Source organism: Lampetra fluviatilis, chromosome 5, assembly GCF_964198595.1.
Source record: "Lampetra fluviatilis chromosome 5, kcLamFluv1.1, whole genome shotgun sequence".
NCBI classification, from domain to species: domain Eukaryota; kingdom Metazoa; phylum Chordata; class Hyperoartia; order Petromyzontiformes; family Petromyzontidae; genus Lampetra; species Lampetra fluviatilis.
The window spans coordinates 18,868,431-18,895,502 of record NC_136279.1 but is presented as its reverse complement, the minus strand read 5'-3'; the positions used below and the strand labels follow the sequence as shown (position 1 = coordinate 18,895,502).

Here is a 27,072-nt window from a genome sequence, read left to right as displayed (position 1 = left end):
TGTCAGATGGTGGAAGGTATCACACCCAAAAAAATTGGGCCAATTTATTAACGTAGCCCTACCAACAAATGTGAAAACATCTATTGTGAATCGATTTAAAGCTTTCGTGACTGCAGGGATTCATCTTCTTGGTTCTTTCGGTAAAGTCACGTGGAAGGGAAATAATAAAATAATAAAAATAAAATATTATTTAAATTTCGATTTAAAGCTTTCGTGACTGCAGGGATTCATCTTCTTGGTTCTTTCGGTAAAGTCACGTAGAAGGGAAATAATAAAATAATAAAAATAAAACATAATAAAATAATTCTCACGACGTTTCGGCAACAACGCCAGCAGCCGTCCTCAGGTGGAGAACAGGTCTGTCGTGGAGACAGCGTCTGAATGAGACCTGTTCTTCACCCGAGGACGGCTGCTTGCGTTGTGGCCGAAACGTCGTGAGAATTATTTTATTATGTTTTATTTTTATTATTTTATTATTTCCATTCTACGTGCCTTTACCGAAAGAACCAAGAAGATCTACTGTATTGTGAATGGTGATATTGGCTCCAAAAACTCCTTACGACGTGTTAAGGCCTTGCAATGATTCACGCCACTTACGATTCGATTAATCGTCTCCAGACCGTCACACGATTATTCGATTCTCCAATCGATTCTTGTTCTCGATCAATCGATCGCTGTGGAGGGGTGGGGGGCGCTGAATATTCCACGATCAATAATTTGCAATAACGTGGATGTGCTTCTAAAATAATCGAACCGGGGAGAGTGCTGGGGTGGTGAAAGAATCGATTAATCGTAACGCGCTTTACACGTGGGCGGCTAAAATGCAGCAAGTTGGCACAGTGGGGGGGGGGGGGTAACAGCTGGTGTGGTGCATCTACCGGCAGAGATTGCAACCGGGTACCCGATACCCGTACCCTACCCGGCTACCCGTACCCGGCCGGGTACCGGTACGGGTACCCGTTTGCGACCCTGGTGCGGCCGGGTACGGGTAGGCCGTGAGTCACTGGTGAGTCACCGTTTGTCACTCATTTCCCAACGTCTTGTCTCTTCTCACAATTCAAGTTCCTAGAATCAACCCACCCGCGCCTGCAACATGGCTTCATCCCAGAGGTCGCAATCAGGTACCCGATACCCGTACCCTACCCGTACCCGTTTTCGACCCTGGTGCGGCCGGGTACGGGTACGGGTAAGGAATCAAAACCCGTTTGCGACCTCTGCCTACCGGTCATCTCGGTCAGCCAACCCACGGCGCCTGCTGGGTTTGTCCCGTGACCTCCCGTCGGCGGCCTCAAAGTGCACCTGGCCTGGCACAAGCGCCGGTTATGACGTGGCGTTTCCGCGAAGATGATTGGCTGATCTGGTGGAGTGAAGGCAGGCCCCCCGGCACATCGATGTGATTCTTTTCTTGCCGTTCAAATGTTAACGGACGAGTAAAGAACTCTCCGATTATAGCACGGTTCGGCTACGTACGGTGTGAAAGAAGTTCAACATGCATCGATGCATTGGCAAACACCCATTATATCCGCGATCTGTTTATCCGCAAACATATAATAATGTGCACTTTGTCGATATTACGGACTCCCCTGTACGTTATCAACAAACCCCTATTAACCGCACGCACACTGCAAATTCGTTTATCCGCAAAAAATATTTTATCCGCATCGTCAATCTGCAGACTCCTTTCATCCGCGATTGTATTTAGCGTAATTCTCCGCATTATAAAGTCATACAAATTTGAATCTTGACTTAAAGCGTTCGCGACCGCAGGAATTCATATTCGTTGGGTCTTTCCGTAAAGTCACGGAGATAGTTTCAAAGAAAATAATAAAAAGTAACAAAAGGCTACGACGCTTCGATCGCAACACAAGCGTTCGTCGTCAGGACGAACCTATCTACGTGACTTTACCGAAAGACCCAAAGAATATTATTCAAATGTGGTCACACACACGCGCAGACGCAGAGCCACCGGATTATAAGATGCAACCCCACGCACACGTTTGCTTTAATAGCGGTAGTAAGGTGCGTCTTATAATGCAGAGAACGCGGCGTTGGCTTTTGATTGTCCCACTTCCTCTCAAATATCCGCGATCTTGCGTCCAAAACAAAGCATCTTAATATCCGCGATTCCCTTCGCCGCAAAACGGACTCGCGTACAAAAAACGTTGAACATCAATTTGAACCATAAAACTGTTTTTTTTGGCGGGTTAGATCGTGATCTTACCCCCCCAAAAAAACGATCGTGATCGAACCCAAAAAAACAAACTGTTTTATGGATATTGGTCGCGAAAACCGACGTATCAATTTGAACGTCAGCTTATTTTTGTCTGAAAACTCATTTTCTTTCGAACTGCTTCTTGTTGTGTTTTAGTTTGTTGTGCTTCCACCCCCCCCCCTTTCTGCACCTCCGATTAGCACGCCAGGTCAACGTACGGTGGTGCGAAAGAAGTTGAACATACACGTGCATATATCCCGCACCACTGGCTAATAAGAGTGTGTCGCACTAAATGTTGTAACAGAGATGATAATATACGCAGAGTATATCGATTTAGCTGCTGACGGGCGAGTTGCCGTGTTACTGAACGCATCGGACACGTGGCACAAAAAAAAATACGGCTATCGTCATGTGTTGTTCTTTTGTGATTGAAGGGGATAAACGAAACGGCAAGAAAAGCAAACGTTTTAAGGAAATCGTCGAAACGCGGCGTGTACAGCAACGAAAGTCGATGGGGATTCATGTTCTTGGGACTCGGCGAGGATTTCCTGGGTGATATGACTGACAATCTGCAATGATGTAATGAATGTTATCTCCTCGCATGCGAGGGGAGGTTTATTTTTCTTTTCTTCAACGGTTTTGTCGTGGTCAAATCTTGTCATCAAAAGTTAGTCTACTTCCTGTTGGACAATCAATTCCAAATTTTGCGCACGTACTCAGATCCGGTGACAATGCGTGCCTGTATCAAAATCGGCATCAAAGCATCAATTAATTGCCTCCTTTCAAACAATTACAATTTGTGTATGGACGGCTTATTCATTATATATTTTTGTGGAGGTCAAAAATCCCTAAACTGTGGAATTGGCTCGCACAAGATGCAGGCGCCACGTGTTTCGGACGCCATTGACGAACTTGTCGACCGCGAGTTAAACAAAGTTGATAATTGTTTTTTTTTACCCTTCCATCTGGCAACAAAACTGACACCTTTTTTTACAACGAGTCATGTTTGCATAGACCACAATACCTGCAGTCATAATGCAAACAACAAAAAAAGGTGTCAGTTTTGTTGCCAGATGGAAGGGTAAAAAAAAACAATTATCATATTTTTTACTGGCAAATGAGGTTCCAATGGTGTTAAACAAAGTTGTTGACAAAACCGTTGTTGTTGTTTTTAAATATTTTTTAAAAGGAGTTCATTTCTCCTTCTGGCACACTCCACCCACGGCGCACTTTCTCGACCACGAAACGACGAAACTACGAATTGGCCCAAAAGCTTCCGCAATGCTAAACACGACGAGTCTTGAGACTGGGCGAAACTCTACCGGATAAATAGAAGAAGAGTCAATATATTTTACTGGATAAAACATAAACAAATCCCCCCCCCCCACTCCGTCTGCTTTAAACCAGACGTTAAAGACTCTGACGTAACCTGTACGAGAGAGTGGCATTATTAGGCGGCAAATATGGCACGCACGTGGTTAAATAAAGGACCTCAATGGCAAGAGACGGTGAATCTCAATGGGTCGTCATCACCTGCCTAAGGGTGTCAGCCTCAAGAGACGTGAAACTCAATGCGCCCGGCTAAATAATGATATATTTTGACAAATGTACGAACACATGACGTTAGTCTTCTTAAGTGTTACAGTAATTTGCTACGATGTGTACGCAGAATATTGTTTCGTGAATGCACTGGAAAAATACAATGGCGTTCGGTGATTCGTGTGTGTGTGTGTGCGTGCTATTTGCGTGTGAATGTTGTCAATGTAGTGGGGAGCGGTGGTGCAGTGGTTAGCGCACTGCGATCCGAGTTCGATTCCCGCTCACGGCCAACAACACCAAGTGACGATTATCTGAACTGGTTCTGGGCCTCCCCTAGGTCGACTCAGCCTCAAATTGGTGCGATGGTGTAGTGAACATCGCCACTGGGGAGACAAAGGCGGCCGGGCGTGGTGCTGGCCACCGAACCCCTTCGTGTACCGTGCCGGCCTCATAGGTGCTGCTCGCTGACAGATGAATGATGCCACCGTCACGCGGACTCCGAATCATCCATCGCAGGGGGCTTCAAGTTTCATTGATTAGGCTTATAGCCCCGTGAGCCATCCGGCTCTTGGGTCGGGTGCAACCGCAACAAACAAAATATGAACACAGAACATCCCAAATCGACGACGCGAAACAGAAACATCCCGGGAAAAAACAGCAAATATTAAAAAAAAAAGTATTGAAACGCTGTGTGCAACAATCACAACGTGATGCAAGCCAACAACAATAACAACCATAAGACGATTTAGATTAACCATGTTTTCGAATCACCAAAATAAAGCTATTTATTTTTAGATTTAAAGCTTTCGTGACTGCAGGGATTCATCTTCTTGGTTCTTTCGGTAAAGTCACGTAGAATGGAAATAATAAAATAAGAAAAATAAAACATAATAAAATAAACGTTGAGTTTTATAAGGGCACGACGGGGTGACCAGCCCCTCCCTACCCAGCCGCACCCTCCCCACCCAGCCCCTCCCCACCCAGCCCCTCCTCACCCTCCCCTCTCCACCCAGCCCCACCCCTCCCATTTTTGGATGCACGACGGACGGACGCAATAATTCCCTGTGGGCTGGTGTAACCAGGAGGTTCCTACCAGTACAATCTTTTTAGTGAAAGGTTTATTTAAAACAACATAAAATGAATATGCAAAGGACGAACAAAATGTCGGTCAATTAATTGGGGGGGGGGGGTCACAAGACATCTGGACCACCCTGTACATCGGACGTCTGTGAAATGAAGTGCTTTATAGCGCATCGGATTCCTCCAGCACACACACATGCTTGGTGAAACATGCAGGGTGGCAGCAGCAGTAGCTGCTGCCGTTTTTTGGTTTTTGACATCCACTCGTCATCATCGGGGGCACAAAGTGCGCTAACCGCTGCGCCACCGCTCCCTTTTCTTCAAATTACAAGTGTCCCCGCATCGTGTTGCCAAGTGTCGAGGTCTTTGGGAGTTGGGGGATTAGCCCCCCCACCCCCCGGCCCCTAGTCCCCCTATTGGATTGGGGTGGGGGGCAGTGGGGATGGTGGATTTGGGCGCATCAGTGGGGGATTAGTGGGGGGGGACAGGGAGGGGGGGGCAATTGAAGTGGGGAGGCGTGTAGGGGGCACCGTATTGATTGGTGGGCTGGGGGGGGCATTGGACGTTTGTGCAAAAGAGCTTTGTAGCTCATCGGATTCCTCCAGTAAAATTATTGTTTTGATTCATTGACGACATTTTAAAGTGGCTGGCAGTGGAGGGATAAGAATGGGGGGGGGGGGGGGCACCACGTGGAGGGAGGGGGTGAGGGGAGAGAGGGTGGGGGTGGTTATGGAGGGGGTCCGGGGGGCGGGGCTCTGGGGGTGTGAGGGGAGGGGTAGAAGAGGAGGGGGATAATCCCCCTCTCTGCGGGGGACCCTGACAACACGCGACGGCGGCGGCTCAGCCAATGAGAGCGCGCCGTACGCGCGTGACGTCACGCCTATCGCATTACCCCGATGGGGAGAGGGGGAAGAGAGGGGGGGAGAGAAGAAAGGGGGGGGGGAAGAGAGAGGGGGGGGAGAGAGGGGGGGGAGAGAGAGGGGGGGGAGAGAGAGGGGGGGGAGAGAGAGGGGGGGGAAGAGAGGGGGGGGGGAAGAGAGGGGGGGGGGGAAGAGAGGGGGGGGGGAAGAGAGGGGGGGGGAAGAAGGGGGGGGGGAAGAAGGGGGGGGGGAAGAGAGGGGGGGGAAGAGAGGGGGGGGGAAGAGAGGGGGGGGGAAGAGAGGGGGGGGAGAGAGGGGGGGGAAAGGGGGGGGGTAAGAGAGAGGGGGGGAGAGAAGAGGGGGGGGGAGAGAGGGGGGGGGGAGAGAGGGGGGGGGAAAGAGAAAGGGGAGGAAAGAGAGAGGGGGGGGGGAGAGAGGGGGGGGGGGGGAGAGAGGGGGGGGGGGGGGAGAGAGGGGGGGGGGGAGAGAGGGGGGGGGGAAGAGAGGGAGGGAGAGAGAGGGTGAAGAGAGGGGGGGGAAGAAGGGGGGGGGTGAAGAGAGGGGGGGGAAGAAGGGGGGGGTGAAGAAGGGGGGGGGTGGAAGAACGGGGGGGAAGAAGGGGGGGGGGAGAAGGGGGGGGAAGAAGGGGGGGGGAAGAAGGGGGGGGGAAAGAAGGGGGGGGGAAAGAAGGGGGGGGGGAAAGAAGGGGGGGGGGAAAGAAGGGGGGGGGGGAAAGAAGGGGGGGGGGGAAAGAAGGGGGGGGAAAGAAGGGGGGGGGAGAAGGGGGGGGGGAAGAAGGGGGAGGGAAAGAAGGGGGGGGGGGAAGAAGGGGGGGGAAAGAAGGGGGGGGAAAGAAGGGGGGGGAAAGAAGGGGGGGGAAAGAAGGGGGGGGAAAGAAGGGGGGGGGGAGAAGGGGGGGGGAAGAAGGGGGGGGGAAAGAAGGGGGGGGGAAGAAGGGGGGGGGAAAGAAGGGGGGGGGGAAGAAGGGGGGGGAAAGAAGGGGGGGGAAAGAAGGGGGGGGAAAGAAGGGGGGGGAAAGAAGGGGGGGGAAAGAAGGGGGGGGAAAGAAGGGGGGGGAAAGAAGGGGGGGGAAAGAAGGGGGGGGAAAGAAGGGGGGGGAAAGAAGGGGGGGGGGAAAGAAGGGGGGGAAAGAAGGGGGGGGAAAAGGGGGGGAGAAGGGGGGGGAAAGAAGTGGGGGGGAGAAGGGGGGGGGAGGAAGGGGGGAGGAAAGAAGGGGGGGGAAAGAAGGGGGGGGGGGAGGAAGGGGGGGAGGAAAGAAGGGGGGGGAAAGAAGGGGGGGAGAGAGGGGTTAAGAAGGGGGGGAGGGAAGAAGGGGGGGGAGGAAAGAAGGGGGGGAGAAGGGGGGGGGAGGAAGGGGGGAGGAAAGAAGGGGGGGGAAGAAGGGGGGGAGAGAAGGGGGGGGTAAGAAGGGGGGGAGGGAAGAAGGGGGGGGGAGGAAAGAAGGGGGGGAGAAGGGGGGGGAAAGAAGGGGGGGAGAGAGGGGTTAAGAAGGGGGGGAGGGAAGAAGGGGGGGGAGGAAAGAAGGGGGGGAGAAGGGGGGGGGAGGAAGGGGGGGAGAAGGGGGGGGGAGGAAGGGGGGAGGAAAGAAGGGGGGGGAAGAAGGGGGGGAGAGAAGGGGGGGGTAAGAAGGGGGGGAGGGAAGAAGGGGGGGGGAGGAAAGAAGGGGGGGAGAAGGGGGAGGAAAGAAGGGGGGAGGAAAGAAGGGGGGGGAAAGAAGGGGGGGGGGGAAGAAGGGGGGGGGGAAGAAGGGGGGGGGAAAGAAGGGGGGGGGGAAGAAGGGGGGCGGAAAGAAAAGGGGGGGGGGAAAGGGGGGGGGAGAAAAGGGAGAGTTGGTGAAACCGTAGTAGAGTGTGTGTGGTGTGTGTGTGTGGTGAGTGTGTGTGGTGAGTGTGGTGTGTGTGTGTGTTGTGTGTGTGTGGTGAGTGTGGTGTGCGTGTGTGGTGTGTGTGTGTGGTGAGTGTGGTGTGTGTGTGTGGTGGGGGAAGAGGAAGAGAGGAGGGAGGAGCTAAGAGAAGAGAGCGAGAGAGGGAGCGAGGGGTAGAGGGAGGTGACCAGGGGGAGGAGAGAGTGGAGGAAGAGGAGGAGGAACGGCCGTGGGAGGGCGCGGGATAGAGAAGGGAGGGAGACGGAAGGTGACGAGGGGAGAGAGTGGAGGGGAGAGGGGGGGAGAGAGAGAAGGGAGAGGGAGGGGAGAGGGGGGAGAGAGAGAAGGGAGAGGGAGGGGAGAGGGGGGAGAGAGGCGAACATGGAGGAGATAATGGGGACGGGAGAGCGGGTTTTCGCCGCGGAGAGGATCTTGAAGAAAAGACTCCGCAAGGTACGAGGAGGAGGAGATGGAGATGGAGAGAGAGTGGGGTGATGATGGTGGTGGTGGTGGAGAGGACGCGGGGAGAGCGGCGAGACGAGGGGGGAGACGAGGGGAGATGGGGCTGGGGGAGCCGCTCTCGGCTTGTGCTGGGCGCTAGGCCGCAGTGCGACCTCCTCCTGCATCGCCACCGCCGTGTTGCAGCTCTCCTTGTGTGTGTGTATACATGTGTGTGTGTGTATACATGTGTGTGTGTGTATACATGTGTGTGTGTGTATACATGTGTGTGTGTGTGTGTCTACGTGTGTGTATGCGTGTGTGCATACGTCGTGTATGTGTGTGTGTGCATGTGTGTGTGTACATCGTGCATGTGTGTGTGTGTACATCGTGAATGTGCATGTGTGTATGTGCATGTGTGTGTGTACATCGTGCATGTGTGTGTGTACATCGTGAATGTGCATGTGTGTATGTGCATGTGTGTGTGTACATCGTGAATGTGTGTGTGTGCCTGTGTGTGCATGTGTGTGTGTGTGCACGATGTGTGTGTGTGTGCATAGGTCCTCGCTAACAGCACTTGCCCGTACAGTCTGTTAAGGCTATACGGGGGATCTTTGTGTGCATGTGTGTGCATGTGTGTGTGTGTGCGTGTGTGTGTGCCTGTGTGTGCGTGTGTGTGCATGTGTGTGTGTACATGTGTGTGCGTGTGTGTGCGTGTGTGTGTGCGTGTGTGTGCACGTCGTGTATGTGTGTGTGCATGTGTGTATGTGTGCATGTGTGTGTGTGCATGTATGTGTGTGTGCATGTATGTGTGTGTGCATGTGTGTGTGTGTACGATGTGTGTGTGTGCATGTGTGCATGTGTGTGTGTGCACGATGTGTATGTGTGTGTGCATGCATGTGTGTGTGTATGTGTGTGTGTGCATGTGTGTGTACATGTGTGTGTGCACGTAGCATGTATAATGTGTGTCTGTGTGCATATGGTACATGTGCATGTACAGTGTGTATACTTTGTGTTCGTGGGTAAATGCATGAGTATGTTTCCTCTGTATCGTCCAGAATGTGTCTGTGCATACATTAATATGTGCATGTACAATGTGTGTGTGTGTGTGTCACGTATGTGTGTGCTTGTGTATACTTCATTTCAGTACGTGTACACGTGTGATTGTGTCCTGTGGGTAGGTGTACGTATGCTTGTATAATGTGTCTGTACGTGGGTTGGGGTTGTGTGTGGATCGTGTGTGTGTGTGTTTATACCGTCTGTGTGCAGTGGATGTGTACATGCACGAACGCTTCTCTGGAAATGTATGCGTGCATGTACAGCCTATGCGTCTACTTCGTTACTATTTAATGTGTTTAAAGGATTGTGCTGTGTGTGTGTACACGGTACAGTAGTGTGTGTGTACACGGTACAGTAGTGTGTGTGTACACGGTACAGTAGTGTGTGTGTGTGTACACGGTACAGTAGTGTGTGTGTGTGTACCGGCTACAGTAGTGTGTGTGTACACGCTACAGTAGTGTGTGTGTACACGCTACAGTAGTGTGTGTGTACACGGTACAGTAGTGTGTGTGTGTACACGGTACAGTAGTGTGTGTGTACACGGTACAGTAGTGTGTGTGTGTGTACACGGTACAGTAGTGTGTGTGTGTACCGGCTACAGTAGTGTGTGTGTACACGGTACAGTAGTGTGTGTGTACACGCTACAGTAGTGTGTGTGTACATGCTACAGTAGTGTGTGTGTACATGCTACAGTAGTGTGTGTGTGTGTACATGCTACAGTAGTGTGTGTGTGTGTACATGCTACAGTAGTGTGTGTGTGTGTACATGCTACAGTAGTGTGTGTGTGTACATGCTACAGTAGTGTGTGTGTGTGTACATGCTACAGTAGTGTGTGTGTATACACGGTACAGTAGTGTGTGTGTGTGTATACACATTACAGTAGTGTGTGTGTGTACATGCTACAGTAGTGTGTGTGTGTGTACATGCTACAGTAGTGTGTGTGTATACACGGTACAGTAGTGTGTGTGTGTACATGCTACAGTAGTGTGTGTGTACATGCTACAGTAGTGTGTGTGTACATGCTACAGTAGAGTGTGTGTACATGCTACAGTAGTGTGTGTGTGTACATGCTACAGTAGTGTGTGTGTGTGTGTACATGCTACAGTAGTGTGTGTGTACACAGTACAGTAGTGTGTGTACATGCTACAGTAGTGTGTGTGTGTACACGGTACAGTAGTGTATGTGTACACGGTACAGTAGTGTGTGTGTGTGTACATGCTACAGTAGTGTGTGTGTACACGGTACAGTAGTGTGTGTGTACATGCTACAGTTGTGTGTGTGTGTGTGTACACGCTACAGTAGTGTGTGTGTGTCATGCTACAGTAGTGTGTGTGTGTGTGTACATGCTACAGTAGTGTGTGTGTGTACACGCTACAGTAGTGTGTGTGTGTACACGCTACAGTAGTGTGTGTGTGTACATGCTACAGTAGTGTGTGTGTGTACACAGTACAGTAGTGTGTGTGTGTACATGCTACAGTAGTGTGTGTGTGTACATGCTACAGTAGTGTGTGTGTACACGGTACAGTAGTGTGTGTGTACATGCTACAGTAGTGTGTGTGTACATGCTACAGTAGTGTGTGTGTGTGTACATGCTACAGTAGTGTGTGTGTGTGTACATGGTACAGTAGTGTGTGTGTGTTTACACGGTACAGTAGTGTGTGCGTGTACACGGTACAGTAGTGTGTGTGTGTACATGCTACAGTAGTGTGTGTGTACATGCTACAGTAGTGTGTGTGTGTACATGCTACAGTAGTGTGTGTGTGTACATGCTACAGTAGTGTGTGTGTGTACATGCTACAGTAGTGTGTGTGTGTACATGCTACAGTAGTGTGTGTGTGTGTACATGCTACAGTAGTGTGTGTGTGTGTACATGCTACAGTAGTGTGTGTGTGTGTGTACACAGGCACTGTGTGGGGAGCGGTTAGAGTTCGATTCCCGCTCAAGCCCACCAACACCAGTGACCGATTATTATAAACCGGTCCTCCCCTAGGTCGACTCGGCCTCAAATGAGTACCTGGTGTGTACACATCGTCACAGGGGAGACAAAGGCTGGCCATTCACCCACTCTGTGTGACGTGCCGGCCTTCATAGATGCTTGCCTTGGTTTGACGGTCATTTGCAGTGACATGTTTGTACTAGATGTATATAATTCACCATCTTATATTAGTAACTGTTGTACACGTGTGTGTGTGTCTTTGCACGGTGGGGACACACGTGATTCATCTGCCTGTGACCTCACACTCCACGATCCCATAACCACCTGGGTGTCTATTCTGTTTGACCTGATAGCAACATCACGTGGCCTCAAAAGTGCACCTAGCCTGGCGCAATCAGTCGCGACTTCACCGCCACTTCGCGTGCTGTATGTTGAACTTCTTTAGCACCGTACGTAGCCGATCGCGCTAATCGGAGGTGCGGGGACGGACAACAAACCAAGCACAAAAAGCAGTTCTGAAGAAATGGGTTTTCAATCTCGGCTTCGAAGTGCACTGCTATTGTGGACAAGGTTGAGAAGCTGCGGATATGAGGGCGAAATTGGGGATGAGTGCAAAATTTCGGAAAAGGGGGTGAAACTGGAGATAAGAGTGCGAGACTGTGTAAAAAATTAACCCGTAAAAACAAAGTTTTTCACTAGAAATCCTTTATATGCGTGGCGGCTAGAGTCCTCTCGTCCTCTGGCTTGAGATGGCTGCCACCTATGGGTCAGATGATTGTCTGCCAGCATTAAGCAATTGGTAATTAAATATTTAAAAAAATTTCCCTAAACAGTGTAAAATTTTGGAAATGTTTTTTTCACGAAAATTAATTGTCACGCACAACGAGTCTGTGTGCAAAATGTCAGCTCGATTGGATCACGGGAAGTGGGTTAAAAAACGACCGAAAGAATTGCACGGTCGTAAGCAAGCAAGCACACAAGCACGCAAGCAAGCGAACTTAATATAAAATATTTAAAAAGAGGGTGAAATTGCGGATAATCGGAACATTTATTTATCCTGGAGAAATCCGACGAGTTCGAAGGCTCGTTTTTACATGTCCATTCGGCGAGGGATAAGAAAGTGCTTCTATTAGAGGGTGGAATTGCGGATAACAGGGTGGCATTGGGGACGAGATGTGGTGTGCTCACGAACATCCTGGTGAAGGCTACATTGGGTGATTCTTCGCGTTGTATTTAATGCCGGTTATAATTACTGTCAAAACGTCGTAATCAGATTGTTAATGTTATGGCTTGGTGTGCTGTTCTAGTAACGAATTGGCACGTTCTGTTCACGTGACAAACCTTACTCATTGGCTGTGTCGGGTGGTGGCGGGTTTAACAACACATTATAATATTTACGCGATCTAACCAGAACTAAAAACCTATAGAATGGATGATATTGGTCGCGAAAGCCTACATGCTAAACCGGTGTGCGTTCTGTTTGTGTGTGGCATGTTTATTGTATGTGTGTGTGTGGCATGTTTATTGTGTGTGTGTGTGGCATGTTTATTGTTTGTGTGTGGCATGTGTATTGTGTGTGTGTGTGGCATGTGTATTGTGTGTGTGTGTGGCATGTTTATTGTGTGTGTGTGGCATGTTTATTGTGTGTATGTGGCATGTTTATTGTGTGTATGTGGCATGTTTATTGTGTGTGTGGCATGTTTATTGTTTGTGTGTGGCATGTTTATTGTTTGTGTGTGGCATGTTTATTGTGTGTGTGGCATGTTTATTGTGTGTGTGTGGCTGTGTGTGTGGCATGTTTATTGTGTGTGTGTGGCATGTTTATTGTGTGTGTGTGTCATGTTTATTGTGTGTGTGTGGCATGTTTATTGTGTGTGTGTGGCATGTTTATTGTGTGTGTGGCATGTTTATTGTGTGTGTGACATCTTTATTGTGTGTGTGTGCCATGTTTATCGTGTGTGTGGCATGTTTATTGTGTGTGTGGCATGTTTATTGTGTGTGTGTGACATGTTTATTGTGTGCGTGTGCCATGTTTATCGTGTGTGTGGCATGTTTATTGTGTGTGTGTGACATGTTTATTGTGTGTGTGTGTGCCATGTTTATCGTGTGTGTGACATGTTTATTGTGTGTGTGTGGAATGTTTATTGTGTGTGTGACATGTTTATTGTGTGTGTGTGGCATGTTTATTGTGTGTGTGTGTGTGGAATGTTTATTGTGTGTGTGTGTGGCATGTTTATTGTGTGTGTGTGTGGCATGTTTATTGTGTGTGTGACATGTTTATTGTGTGTGTGGCATGTTTATTGTGTGTGTGTGTGCCATGTTTATTGTGTGTGTGACATGTTTATTGTGTGTGTGTGTGTGGCATGTTTATTGTGTGTGTGGCATGTTTATTGTGTGTGTGTGGCATGTTTATTGTGTGTGTGTGCCATGTTTATCGTGTGTGTGTGCCATGTTTATCGTGTGTGTGTGCCATGTTTATTGTGTGTGTGTGACATGTTTATTGTGTGTGTGTGACATGTTTACTGTGTGTGTGTGCCATGTTTATCGTGTGTGTGGCATGTTTATTGTGTGTGTGTGGCATGTTTATTGTGTGTGTGTGACATGTTTATTGTGTGCGTGTGCCATGTTTATCGTGTGTGTGGCATGTTTATTGTGTGTGTGTGACATGTTTATTGTGTGTGTGTGCCATGTTTATCGTGTGTGTGACATGTTTATTGTGTGTGTGTGCCATGTTTATTGTGTGTGTGACATGTTTATTGTGTGGGTGTGCCATGTTTATCGTGTGTGTGGCATGTTTATTGTGTGTGTGTGTGGCATGTTTATTGTGTGTGTGCCATGTTTATCGTGTGTGTGGCATGTTTATTGTGTGTGTGTGACATGTTTATCGTGTGTGTGCCATGTTTATCGTGTGTGTGTGACATGTTTATTGTGTGTGTGTGCCATGTTTATCGTGTGTGTGTGCCATGTTTATCGTGTGTGTGGCATGTGTATTGTGTGTGTGTGACATGTTTACTGTGTGTGTGTGCCATGTTTATCGTGTGTGTGACATGTTTATTGTGTGTGTGTGTGTCATGTTTATCGTGTGTGTGCCATGTTTATTGTGTGTGTGTGTGCCATGTTTATCGTGTGTGTGTGCCATGTTTATCGTGTGTGTGTGTGCCATGTTTATCGTGTGTGTGTGCCATGTTTATCGTGTGTGTGTGTGCCATGTTTATCGTGTGTGTGTGTGCCATGTTTATCGTGTGTGTGTGTGTGTGTCATGTTTATCGTGTGTGTGGCATGTGTATTGTGTGTGTGTGCGTGTGACTCCACAGGGGAAGGCCGAGTACCTGGTCAAATGGAAGGGCTGGTCTTCCAAGTGAGTAAGCTACTCATGGCTCCATTTGAGGCCAGGCTTGTCCTGAGGCCTGGACAAGATATTATTTGCTGTCGTAACGGCGGGGACCCGTAACTTCAAGGGAGGTCTCTTGCCCAATGAACGTCTGGCAAGGTTAGCCGCGTGTCCCCGATTCTGCCGATGGGACGCTCTTGAAACCGGTCCGGAGATTTTGCTTGTGTTGAATGAACGCCGCTGGGGTTATTCGCTCGCAGGGGACATTGTGCGTCGATGAATCACGTAAACATTAAAAAAAAATTAGTTTTTAATATAAGGAGACAGATGTGTGAAGGAGACGTGTAGTCTGCTTATTTTATTTATCATATGACCATTAGTATTGCTGTGCAAAACAAGGACCCCCGTCCCCCACATAGCCAACAAGGCTTTGGGGAAGTGCTGTTAACGAGCACCTATGAAGGCCTGCTTGGCGCAATGACGGTGTTTACACACCACAGCGGGTACTCATTTAAGGCTGAGTTGACGTAGTGGAGGCCCAGGACTGGTTTAAATGTTTGTCACCGATGTTGTCCGTGAGCGGGACTGGAACTCGGGTCGCCGGGTTCGTAACGCAGGGCACAGACGACACTACCGCTCCTCATCTACACAAAACCACACTGCCATGCGCACACACACGAGTGCGTGCATAAACACACCTTGGTTTTAATTTCCACACCACAGACACAACAGCTGGGAGCCCGAGGAGAATCTGTTGGACCCACGACTTCTCCTGGCGTTCGAGAGGATGTGAGTAGAGCCTACACAATAACAACAGCCGTCATTTGCGGTGACGTCACCACTGCTCTTGTGCCAGGCTAGGTACACTCCGAGGCCACGTGAAGTGTCGAAGGCTCGCTAATACGATGTCACGGGACAGACCGAGGTGCCATGGGTTGACTTAAAGTAGGATGGCACCACCTCTGCCCCCTACTGTGCCAACATGCTGTGTTTTATCCGCCCGGCGCTCCGCTCGTTGTTGTGAGCGTCGCTCCTCTGCCCTCCGCTTTTGTGGGAGGGCGACTGCCTCCAACTGCCCAGTAGCAGCAGCGTCCTTCATACAAGCAGACAAACAATGACCACCCCCCTGTATAGACAACATGGGCTGTGGAGGCAGGTACTGTTCAGAAGTCTACAGATGTTTTGCTCAAATGACTGCCACATTGAGGGGAGTGCTCAGCTCCTGTTTCCGGCCCCGAGCCAGTGATGGAAATTCCACTTTCCTTTGACGTGACTTTAGTATGTCCATAGGACAACCACGGTTGGGTTCCCCCACAAAGTTGGTACTCGTTTCTATCAACCCTTGCCCCCAAACAGAATTTGAACTCGCAACCCTCCAATTGCAAGCCACCCACCCTAGCGACCAAGCCACCTTGGGCCGCGTGCAGTGTGCACGGTGGTCTGTGTGTAGTGCAGCGTGTACAGTGCACGTGTGCGGTCGACTACAGTGAGCGGTGTGCAGTGTGTACAGTGCTCGGCTGCAGGTTGCAGCGGCCCGTGTACAGTGTGTGCAGTGCGTGTGCTCGGGAAGGCTGCGGTGGGCCATGTACACTGTGTACACACTGTACACACTGTACAATGCACGTGTTTGTGTGTGTGTGCACACCACAGTCAGCAGGAGAAGTCGGCCATGGGGAGACGTGGAAGGCGACGTGGACGCCCACGCAAGGACCCGGTAAACGCAGGGGCACGGAGTACACATGCGCACACACACACACGTGCGTGTGCACAGGGACATGGTGCACACACGTGCAGAAACGTACAACTGTCCATAGGGACACGGCGCGTACACACAAGCGTCCACGTGTAAGTATGCACGCGCGTGTGAGCGGCAGTGTAGCGCGCTGCGCGACAAACCCAGTGACACGAGTTCAATGCCGGCTCACGGCCAATACCAGTGAAGATGATCTGAACCGGTCCTGGGACTCCCCGAGGTAGACCTGGCCTCGAACGAGTACCGGGTGTGATGTGTCAACATTGCCACTGGGGAAACAAAGGTTGCCGGGAGTGGTGGTGGTGGCGACTCACCGCCTAGTTTGTTATGCCGGCCTTCATAGGTGCTACTCGCTAACAGCACTTGCCCCAACATATCTGTTAAAGGCTACGCGGGGGATCTTTGTCTTTGTGTGCGCGCACAGGAGGGGTTCCCCGCGGGTCTCTCCGGGCGCCTGCGAGCCGCTCACTCGGCCGCCCTTCCCACGGCGTCGCCCGCCCCCCCTCCACCCCACGGCCCGGGTGGGGGGGCCGGGCCCCCCCGCCACCCTGATGCCTTCAGACACAAGCCAGTGTACAAGGTGTGTGCCCCCCGCACCCCTGACTCCACCCCACTGACACGCCCCCCCCCCCCGCCCCCAACACTCTACTAACTACCACTTGCCGCTGGCAGCGAGTGAGGGGTCCCTTCAACACTGTACGCCAGTATGGGTGTGGATTGGGGTCCCTTGAATTAATGTAACATTGAGTGGGGGGCCCCCTTCAATCGATCTCAGTCGAGCGAATGGGAGGCCCTCTCTCAACCTCGCCAGAGTATGAGAGAGTTTGAGGATAGAGGGCCTCTGTGCACTTTTAAATCTGGCAGGTTTAACCAAAACTGGATTGGTTTCAGGCGAGAGGCCGGACGAAAGCCAGCGCACTGGCCCTCCAGGTTGTGGGTTGGGCGTGGCGCGAACAATGCCACCCCCTAAAGAAACTGAAAGTTAACAAAAATTACAATGATCGAAAAAAAACTGACCTCTTCCGTAGCGTCTAACAACATCCCTGATGAGTGGACTAAAGGTGTCTCACCGTTAAAATATCAATGAAAGGCAACCTAAAGAACTGCAATAACTGGCAAGGGAATCGCCTTGCTGTCCATTCCTAGCAAAGGTCTCCTGCAGAGTTCTCCTCGACAGAATGGAGACAGCCATTGACACCAGGCTTGAGCAAGGAGCAAGCCGGATTCGGATTCGGAAGTATACACCAGACGTTTGCACTGCGAAACATCATTGAGCAGTGCTTAGAATGAAATGCACCTTTGTTCATTAACTTTGTGGATTTCAAGAAAGCCTTTGACGGTGTCCATAGGGGGAGGAGGGGGGGATACCCTTTGGAAGATAATGAGCTCCGATGGAATTCCATCATAGGAAAGTTGTATGAACACTTTGAATGCAGTGTAATGGTGGGCAACACTCTGTCCCAAGTGGTTCCCTGTAGTGGACTGAGGCAATGAGGCATCGTCTCACCCATCCTGTTCCTCCTCGCCATGGACTGGATCATGAGCAATGTGATATCGGACAAACCCAGAGGCATCCAGTGGACCATGTTCAACCAGGTGGAGGACCTAGGCCTTGACGACGACCTTGCTGTCCTGTCCACCAATCAATCCAACCTACAGAAAAACAATGGATGGGCTCGATAACCATGCCAATTGATGTGTATCAATCCCACCTCTGTGACCCCCGTTGTTATAAACAGTGACCCACTGGAGTTTGTGGATGACTTCACCTACCTGGGCAGCCTCATCAGCAAGGAACGCGGGGCCCGTAAAGACATAAAGGCAACCCTGTGAAAAGCTAGGGGGCCACATCTGTCAACTGCGAACCATTTGGAAGTCCAAACAGTACAATCTTAACACCAAAGTCCTAATATACAACAGCAACGTCAAGTCCATCCTGCTTTATGGCTCTGAATGCTGGAGGGTCGTGAAAAAGCAGACATGGAAAAGGTTGTGAGGCCTTCCACAATGGATTGCTGAGAAATATCTGCCGTATATATTGGCCAAACTAAATATACAATCGTGAATTGTACTTGAGGACACGGAGCCGGAACATCACAACGGAGATGAAACAATGAAGACTGGAACAGAACCACATCCCGTAAATTGCCCCGAGATGGACGCCTCCGCGCGAAAGAAAACCGGGGAGGCCAAAAACCACGTAGCGAAGAACCTCTCATGGGGAGAGGTGCAGCATGCAGCCAGAGACAGGGAAATATAGAAAGAGCTCATTGTAGCCTTACGTCCCATAGGTGATGAAGAGAAGTACGTAATTTAATTACTAGACGTGCGTTGAAGTGATTAGTGGTCTCGCTAACAGACCGTTGAGAGGGTGAATAGTCGTCGCGTCCATGAATAGATCGTGGACGGTGGCGAATAGAAGTGACAAACGGAGCTGGTCTCTACGGGGAGTGAATGAGCGTGTGTTTAACGCCGTGCAGGTCCGTGTGGGAGTTAATTGAATTTCTCAGTTAGAGAATTCCATGAACGGTGAACGAAGGTTAATTTTTCACGAACCGATTTCTAGAAGATTGCCTGCAGGTCCCATTGAGTTCTAGATCTGTGCGAAAGTAAATGTAGGGGAATTTCATTGATAGAATGAAGTTATGCTAAATACAAGCGGTCCCTGCTTTTACAGCAACACAATGCGTTCCTGGAAATTCCGTCGTCATAAATCATTGTCATAGAAACGGTAGAAACGGTAGAACCGTCACTTTCCGATGTGTTTTTCCTTTTATCGGTCGTATTTAACAAGGATTAATAGGTTAAATACCCACGAAAAACTCGAATAACAAAACCTACACGCCAAGTCACACCAGAGTCCAGACCGACTTCGCTCAAATGCGTTCGGAGTCGTGTCAGAAGACGCGTCGCTAAATCAAGTTTCTGCGTCGTAAAATCGATCCATGGCCGTGGCATTGCATAAACCTCGCGAATGTGGACCGTTTGTGAATCGGACCGTCGTAAACCAGAGACCGCCTGTACTGCAGGTCTCGTGTAAGGGAATTTGTGGAGTTTAATTAATAGTTCTAGATTTGAAGCTTTCGTGACTGCAAGGATTCATATTCTTAGGTTTTTTCGGTAAAGTCACGTGGGGTAAAAAATTTAAATTAATAAAAGTAAAATAAAAATAAAATAAAAATCACGACGTTTCGGAGGCAACACAAGCCGTGAGTGAACGAGGGTGCCCGCAATTTGATTTGCACAAAAACAAATTATCCCGCAAGAGCGTTTGCGGTCACTGACAACGGACGTCTTGAAAGGAGCGAGCGGCCGGCCTTGGCACCGTGTGCTAGTGTTCACACGCTTGGCAATCGCGATGTGCTCCTACAAGCGCAAGGCTACCGCTAAAGGAGCCGGTCCGCTGTTCCGCAGACGCGGCCTGCGATAGTTTGACGGAGGGGGGGGGGCGGCAGTGTTGGCTCTGTGCAATCCCATTTGAGCAAACGGTACAGCGGTGCGCGGTTTTCTATTTATTTTCCCCGCGATTAGCAACCGCGGTCAGAACATCTTGCGGGGTGCGCGTCAAAGGGATGTCGAAGCGGGAGGAAGTGGAACGTTGTGAGCGGCTGAACGCAAAGCTTCGCAGTCTGCTGTCGAAAAGCAGCAGCCAGCCGTGGTGACGATTCTAGATGTGAAGCTTTCGTGACTGCAAGGATTCATACTCTTAGGTTTTTTCGGTAAAGTCACGGAGGTAAAAATAATGATAAAATAAAATAATGATAATAAATGAAAAATAACTCAATTAAATCACGACGATACAGTAAATTTGGCTGTGACGGTCCCACCTGAAGATGGAGACTTGTGTTGCCTCCAAAACGTCGTGATTTCATTTATTAATTTTTTATTATTTTATTTTATTATATATATTTTTTTATCTGCGTGACTTTACCGTAAAAACCTAAAAGTATAAAACGATTGGCCTGGCTCCATGTTCCAGACGCAGATTTGACTCGTGCCCGACCTAGACAAGGTTGGACGGTTCCTCGATTAGACAGACCCAAATCAACGGTCAATATTGACCTTCTCTGGCAGTCTCGGTAGACTGAATAAACCTTCAAATCGCATCAGACTTGGCGAGAGAGTCAATTAAAGAGCGATAAACAGATTTGCTGATAAAAAAAAATTCGGACCGGTGTGTTATGCTGTACCAGTGTGTTGCGAATACGTCCATTTGGTAAAATCTGGACCGTGAAGCGGAGGCCTAGTTACTTTTTGAATGACCCTCGTGGGATTATTTTAGCGGGTGTAAATTTTGTTTGGTTAACTTCTGATTCCGTTCTAATGACGTGTACACGTACATACACCGCAACGGAATCGGAAGTGAAAGGCGAATGCGGGAGGGCGTTTGGCACAGTTTGGCGCCAGCTATCGTAGAGAGCGGCGGTCGTGTTGCTGTGGTTCTCTGAACAGTTCTAAAAACAACGGTGCTACTATGCCCTCTGTGAATAAATGTAAACGCTGAACCGCTCGCGCGTTCCGAGGTTCAGCAGTGAACGAAACGTTAATGGGCCCGCGGTACATTCGCCAGGGCGGCCTGCTGGATTAGAATCGTGGAACCTCCTCGACAAGCGACGTGCCGGCGCTGGGCTTTGTCACGACCCGACCCTTCATCGTTCATCGCCACTGCCGCCCCCCCCCCCCCCCCCCACAAAGGTTCGTCGTCTGGTGCCACCGCGGGGTGGCGGCGGTAGCGCCGCGTCGCGCTCGCACCTCGAGCTGCAGCTGCAGCGGCAGCATCAGCGCAACGAGGTGCGCGCCCTGCAGCTGTTCTCCATCGCCAACGGCGCCACACGCAAGATGGGGCGCAAGCTCAAGCGCCTGCAGCAGCAGCATCAGCACAGGCAGCAGCAGCAGCAACAGAGGCACCAGCCGCACTGTCTGCAGCAGCAGCAGCAGCAGCTCCACCACCGCTCTCCGGCGCTGCGGCCGCTGGGCGGAGTCGCCGTCACGGCGAGCTCGGCGGAGCCGGACCCACGGCCGGCGCCGGCGGCGGCGGCGGCGGCGACGCAGTCGTCGCTGCCGGCCATGGGGTTGGGCGGTCGGGGCGACGCCGGTCCCAGGATGCACAGCGGCCGGACTACGGCAGTGCCGTCCGTTGGAGTCGGAGCCGCCGCTGCCGCTGCTGGTGGCGGCGGAGGCGGCGGAGTCGGCGGCGGGGCTGGTGCCGGGTACTTTGCGCGGCGCGAGCGTCCCCGGGCTCGGCCCGGCCGGCAACCGCTGGCGCCGGCGCCGGTGCCCGGCGCGCGGAGCAGGAGGCGCCGGCGAGTCGGCGCCGACGTGGGGATGGTCCTGCGCCGCGGGGAGGACGACGACGACGACGACGACGAGGAGGACCTCTACAGCCCGGCCTCGCAGCGCCGCTCCCCTCGTCTCGAGGAGGTGAAGGCTCCGGCCCGCGCGGCGGTCGCGGCGGCCGCACCGGCGCCGGCGGCGGCGGCGCCGGCCGCGGCGGCGGCGGTGGCGCCCGCGGCGCCGTCCCCCCCAACCTCGTCGTCGTCGTCCACCTCGTCGTCCTCGTCCAGCTCGACGTCGTCGTCCTCCTCCTCGTCGTCCTCCTCGTCGTCGTCCTCGCAATCGTCGTCGTCCTCCTCCTCGTCTGAGGAGGAGGACGACGACGACGAGGACGACTGCGACGACGACGACTGCGAGGAGGAGGAGGAGGACGACGACGAGGCGGACAGCAGCTGCGCCGACGGGAGGGAGGCGGGCGAGGTGGACGAGGCGGGGCCCCGGCCGGGGGGCGCCATGACGACGCAGCAGCAGCAGCAGCAGGCGGCGGCGGGGGGGGCGGCAGGGGGTGGCGGAGCGCTGTGCGGCCGCGCGGGCCCCCCGCTGCGGCTGGGGAGCGCCGCGACGCTGGCGCCCGAGTGGAAGCCCAAGGCCTTCCTGGCGCAGCACGTCATGGTGACGGACGTGACGGCGAACCTGCTCACGGTCACCGTCAAGGAGAGCAGCTCCAGCGTCGGCTTCTTCGCAGGCCCACGGGGGGCAGCGCTGTGACTGAACGTTCGGTTTTTGGGGGGGGGGTGGGAGGGAGGAGCGGGGGGGGGGCCGACCGATATGCGTGAGGAGGAGTCTTGTTGGCCAAACCGCAAGGGGGTGTGGGGTGTGGTGGTGGGGGGCGCGGTGCTATGACTGAACCGTACAGCGGGGGGGGGGGGGAGGTGGGGGTCACGCTGAGGGTCACGCCGTGGAGGTCACGCCGAGGTCACGCCGAGGTCACGCTGGGGGGCCGAGCCGTGGTCGGTTGCGTCAAAACAATCGGGGACCGAACTCGTTCGCCGCTGGGCGTCATGGGGTTTCGTCGCGAAAGACCGGCGCCTCAAACAACAGCGCCGCAGCCAATCGGCAAACCCCCACCCCCCCATTCGTCCCCCCCCCCCCCCCCCCACAATGGTAGTGCAGTACGATGGATCGTCGCGATTCCGCATCGCCATCCAATTCGACAGTCATTCCTATTTCTACGCCGTGCCGAACGTATAGTGGCGGCTGCGTGAATCGCCTGCGTACGATACGACACGATATTGGGAGGGAGAGTCCATGGTTGCGCGCACGATTTAATCCGTGTGGAGTGAGCGTAAGAATAGATGTCAATAAGATGATTTGCAATTGACGTTTGGGTTGGGCCAATTATGGATTACGTTTGAGCGCACTCGCCGGTAGTTTGAAGATCAGTTTTTCCCGCGGCAGAATTTAGCGGTTTTATAAAAACGACATTTCACTTCAATTTGCGTCGAGCATCTCCAGGTGTCTCGGAACCAGCCAAAATCAGAAATGACTTCTGAAACGAAACATTTGGCCGGATGGGATCCATTACACGTCGCCTAACCCAAGAATCAATAGTGGATCATGGCATCGGTCGCGAAAACCACCTACGCGTTGGGTTCATCAACGCGTTGTTAAGCACCTACGCTTAACATGCCATCTCGCTCCCACCACTCATATGGTTATGCTGCGGTCATCAATGTGCCCTTCTCCTACAAGTATAGAATGGTACACCGTGCCGGAGCTTCTCGGAACACCAATCGTGCACACCCGAGCACTTTTCATAACGGTTCCTAGTCCTAGACCACAATGTTATTTTTATATTTTCTTCCCCAAAGAGGGAAAATGGCAGTAGTTGATCGTAGGCTACTTACTGCAGGACGAACGGCGCGGGTTTCTTACCGACTCTTCCATCACCGCTCACGGCTACCCCCCCCACCCCCTCACCACGAACCTCAAAAACAATTTCTGATTGGCAGCAGCGGTGTTTTTAAGAGCGGCAGGAACAGTTTGCGACGTCGCACGTGCCCGAGCGAGGTCCGGTACTCTGGAGGACGAGGTGTTGGTGCATCGCTAAATTAGCGAAACTATCAAACCCACTGGAGCGCGATGGGCCGCCAGTAGCACGCACGCGTTAAGCGAGTTCGTGAACCTGTCTGTGCGGACTTTTGAACGATGTCCCCTGCTACGCGTGGCGGGGGGGGGGTTTGTCTGAGAATATCGGTTTCCTGAACGCGCGCGTAACAAGACACCCCTTAAGGTATTGGCCAGGCATTGGAATTTAGGACCCTCCAGGAAAATGATCTTGAGACTCATTCAGACTTTTGTCGGGTAAATTAGCATCATCATTACCCATGTCTTATTTCTAGGTGTAAAACAACTTAACACTTATCGTATTTTACGCAACCGGCCAATGGCAGAGGTCAGACTGTTACTTGGGTTGGGAGAGCGGTCGGTCAGATGATGCCATCCCATGCCACGGGACTCACCCGGAGATTACACTTGACCTTTTCGTAAGAGACACGGAGACACGCCCGTAAACTGACCCGGCGGAGAGAGAGATGCTGATGTGATCTAAAGGAGGTCTTGGGTGAGGCATACACCAATCCAGGGTATCGCTAACCCTGACTGGGGCAGAGGCATGGAAAGAAGGGCACGGTGACCCAGAGGGCGAGAGTGACGTAGGAGGGGTCTGGTGGTGACAGTACCCAGATTGGGGTACTGATCTCATTGCAGGCGAATCCGCGAGGTCACGAGGCCGAAACAACTGTGGTTTTTTGCCCCGTTCCAGTTACATTTTTAACCGCTTTTAAAGTTCACGAATGCAACACTCTCTCTTCCTCCGTTCCTGCCTCGACCCCCCCCCCACAACGAAGGGGTACGGGGTGACACCCCCCCCTGTGGCCGTTCGTCCGTCCTCCGGGACCGTGACCTCGATCCCTCTGACCCTGATCCTGACCCCCCCCCCCAGCCCCACCGGTTTGGGGGGGTCACAACAACACGCTCGGCAAAGTGACCCCCATTGTAAATATTTTAAATATCGGTGTTGATTTATTGTGCGGGCTAAAGTTATTTCCTATCGCCCAGCAGAATTACCTTACGTATTATTATTATTATCATCATCATCATCATATTTGTATTGTCATGATGTTTGTATTATTATTGAGCCTTGTGTGTACAGCATTATTGTATACGGTAGGCGCAGTGTTGGCCAAGACGACCCATATACAGTATACGCATACTGTTAGCGTGTGTGCGCGCACGCGTGCGTGGGGACCTGGGTTCGACTCCCAGCCATGATGTTGGAACATAGAGCGGCGAGTGGTACCTGAACCAGTCCTGGAACCCCACCCCGCCTCCCTCCCCCCCTCTAGGTGGACTCGGCCTTAAACGAGTACCTTGTACGGTGTGTATACAAACATCAGCGCTCGGGAGATATTGCCCGGGCAGAAGTGGTGCTGGCCACATCATCACGTGTTGTATTTTTGTTTCCGGCCTTAATAAGTGCTCGCTAACAGCACTTGCCCTTCGTGGTCTATAAGACTAAATGGGGGGATGTTTGTCCTTGTATAGTGTTTCCACGTTACACGACTGTGTACGCTCCTGTACGAACTGCTGCGTTGGCATTTGGCGTGCGGCCCACATACAGATGTGTGTACGCCCACAGGGTGAACCGTTGTTACACGCAGCGTCTGTGCCTTGCGCACGTCCGCACACGTATACACAATGGTGTGTGTGTGTACACACAGTATGTGTATATATAGTGTACGTATTATGCAGTGTATACATGGCGATCCAATTCTAGATGCCCCACCGATTTGTAGTGACCCACTTCTCAACGGCTGATTACATTCGTTGCAGAGGAGGAGGAGGACGTTAAAATATTTCACAAGTACATTGAGGTTGGTGGGAGACGCGTGGAGGCTTTGAATTAAAGTGAAACAGATTATTTGGTGCTGCTGCTTCTGCATTGGAAGGAGCACAAAATGAACACGACAAAAACCAGGCGACACGTTCATCGATACCTTTGCCTTAAAAGGAAGAAATATAGAGTAGGTGACGTTTCGAGCAAATGGGTCCTTCCTCTTAGCGCGTCAAAATAATCTCAATGTTTTGCTATAATTTATCTCCCCGTTATTTTAGTGGGGTGCGTGCGTCCCTCTGCTCAAACAAGCAATGGGACACGGCTCTTTTTCTGCTGAGCCAATGGTGATAACTCCACATTCCTAAGGTAGAGGTTGGTTTCTCTACAGTGGATGGCAGCTACTGGAATAACAATCTACACAACAACAGCATTCGCTACTAAGTGGCGGTGAAGTCACCACGGCGCTTGTGCCAGACCAGGTGCATTCTCAGGCCACGTGAAGTGTGTCGAACGCTCACTGCTGGCAGGAGGTCACAGGACAGACCCGTGGGCCATGGATTGACTGACTAGAGATGACTGGCAGATGCATCACCTGTGGCCCCTGCTGTGCCAACTATCTACACAAAGACAAAGGCAATCAACACACTCGCACGCAGACATGACCGCAAACACCAGCACCGCCAACATTGATCTCAAACTTCATCAACATCATTGCAATCATTTGCCAGCATTTCCATCACCGCGACCACATGGGTCGTTTCAGCAGGAACAATCTGGAAAGCTGTTACAGGAATTATTTTGGCACCCAGCTACGTCCATCTTGCCGTATTTTGTCATCATCTTTTTGTGTGTACAAGCTATGCCCTGTCCATAATATAGGCATGGATGTTACAATACTATTGGATTTTTATGGTGGCGAAAATCTCCTTTCTCTCAGACATGTGCTATCGACTGCCTGTAGCTCTTTAAATCCAGGCATGGGACCTTCCTCTTCTACTGACTGCCTGTCGCTTTCTCCCATACCCAGAGACCCATAGACTCGCATAGAGACCTACCACTGCTCCCCTTTCTCTCTAAAACATACATATTCACGTTGTTTCTGCTACTGGAACAACGATATATCGTAACCTTATCGCGGTGGTGGGGTTTACGTGTTCCAGTAACCCTCAGAGCTACGTCGCCTGTAGTCTTGTACTACTGGTAGGGTACTACTGGTAGGGTCTCGCTTGGCGAACAGGTCTGGGGGGAAGTTCCAGACAAATAACGGTCCAAAACAAAGCCACTCCTGAATAGTTAAGAAAATGCCAAAATCAGAAAATCTTGCACAGACAAGGAATACAGTGTAAGAGTTATCATGGTTAACACGCCGCCTCAATGGTGCATGGAAGGCGGTTACAGTATCGCTGGATTGACCAACTGGGGTATGGTTCCCATTTTTTTAAACGTGGACCAGACGGTGTGTTCCAACTACAGAGGAATCGCACTCCTCAGCGTCTCCGCTAAAGCTGATGCCAGAGTGCTGGAGAAGGAGGCTTGCCCGGTGGTCGTGGAACAATGGACCAGCTCTTTCCCTCTCACAGATATTTGAGGAGTCGTGGAAGTACGCTTTTCCAGTCTACCTCTGATTTGTAGACTTTGAGAAAGCATATTGACCGGGTTCCCCGCAATGTCTTGTGAGAGGTGCTGCGGCAGTATGATGTACCGGTGCCGCTTTTGTGCATTATCCGGTGTCTCTATTCCCGGAGTGAGAGCTGTGTCCGTATGCTTGGTGTTAAATCAAAGTCGTTCACCGTGGGTGTTGGACAAC

The 27,072-nt window shown here is 51.6% G+C and overlaps 1 protein-coding gene across 1 annotated transcript; it reads left to right on the top strand.

The window, feature by feature from the left end:
* Nucleotides 1-7,928: 7,928 nt before the first annotated feature.
* On the top strand, nucleotides 7,929-22,135 carry LOC144932340 (uncharacterized). The gene is made up of 7 exons (XM_078856280.1): nucleotides 7,929-8,029; nucleotides 14,324-14,367; nucleotides 15,064-15,129; nucleotides 15,991-16,054; nucleotides 16,518-16,673; nucleotides 20,789-21,729; nucleotides 21,982-22,135. Exons 1-7 carry the CDS (start codon nucleotides 7,958-7,960, stop codon nucleotides 22,133-22,135), a joined length of 1,497 nt encoding a protein of 498 aa, XP_078712406.1. The 5' UTR covers nucleotides 7,929-7,957.
* The last annotated feature ends 4,937 nt before the right edge of the window (nucleotides 22,136-27,072 follow it).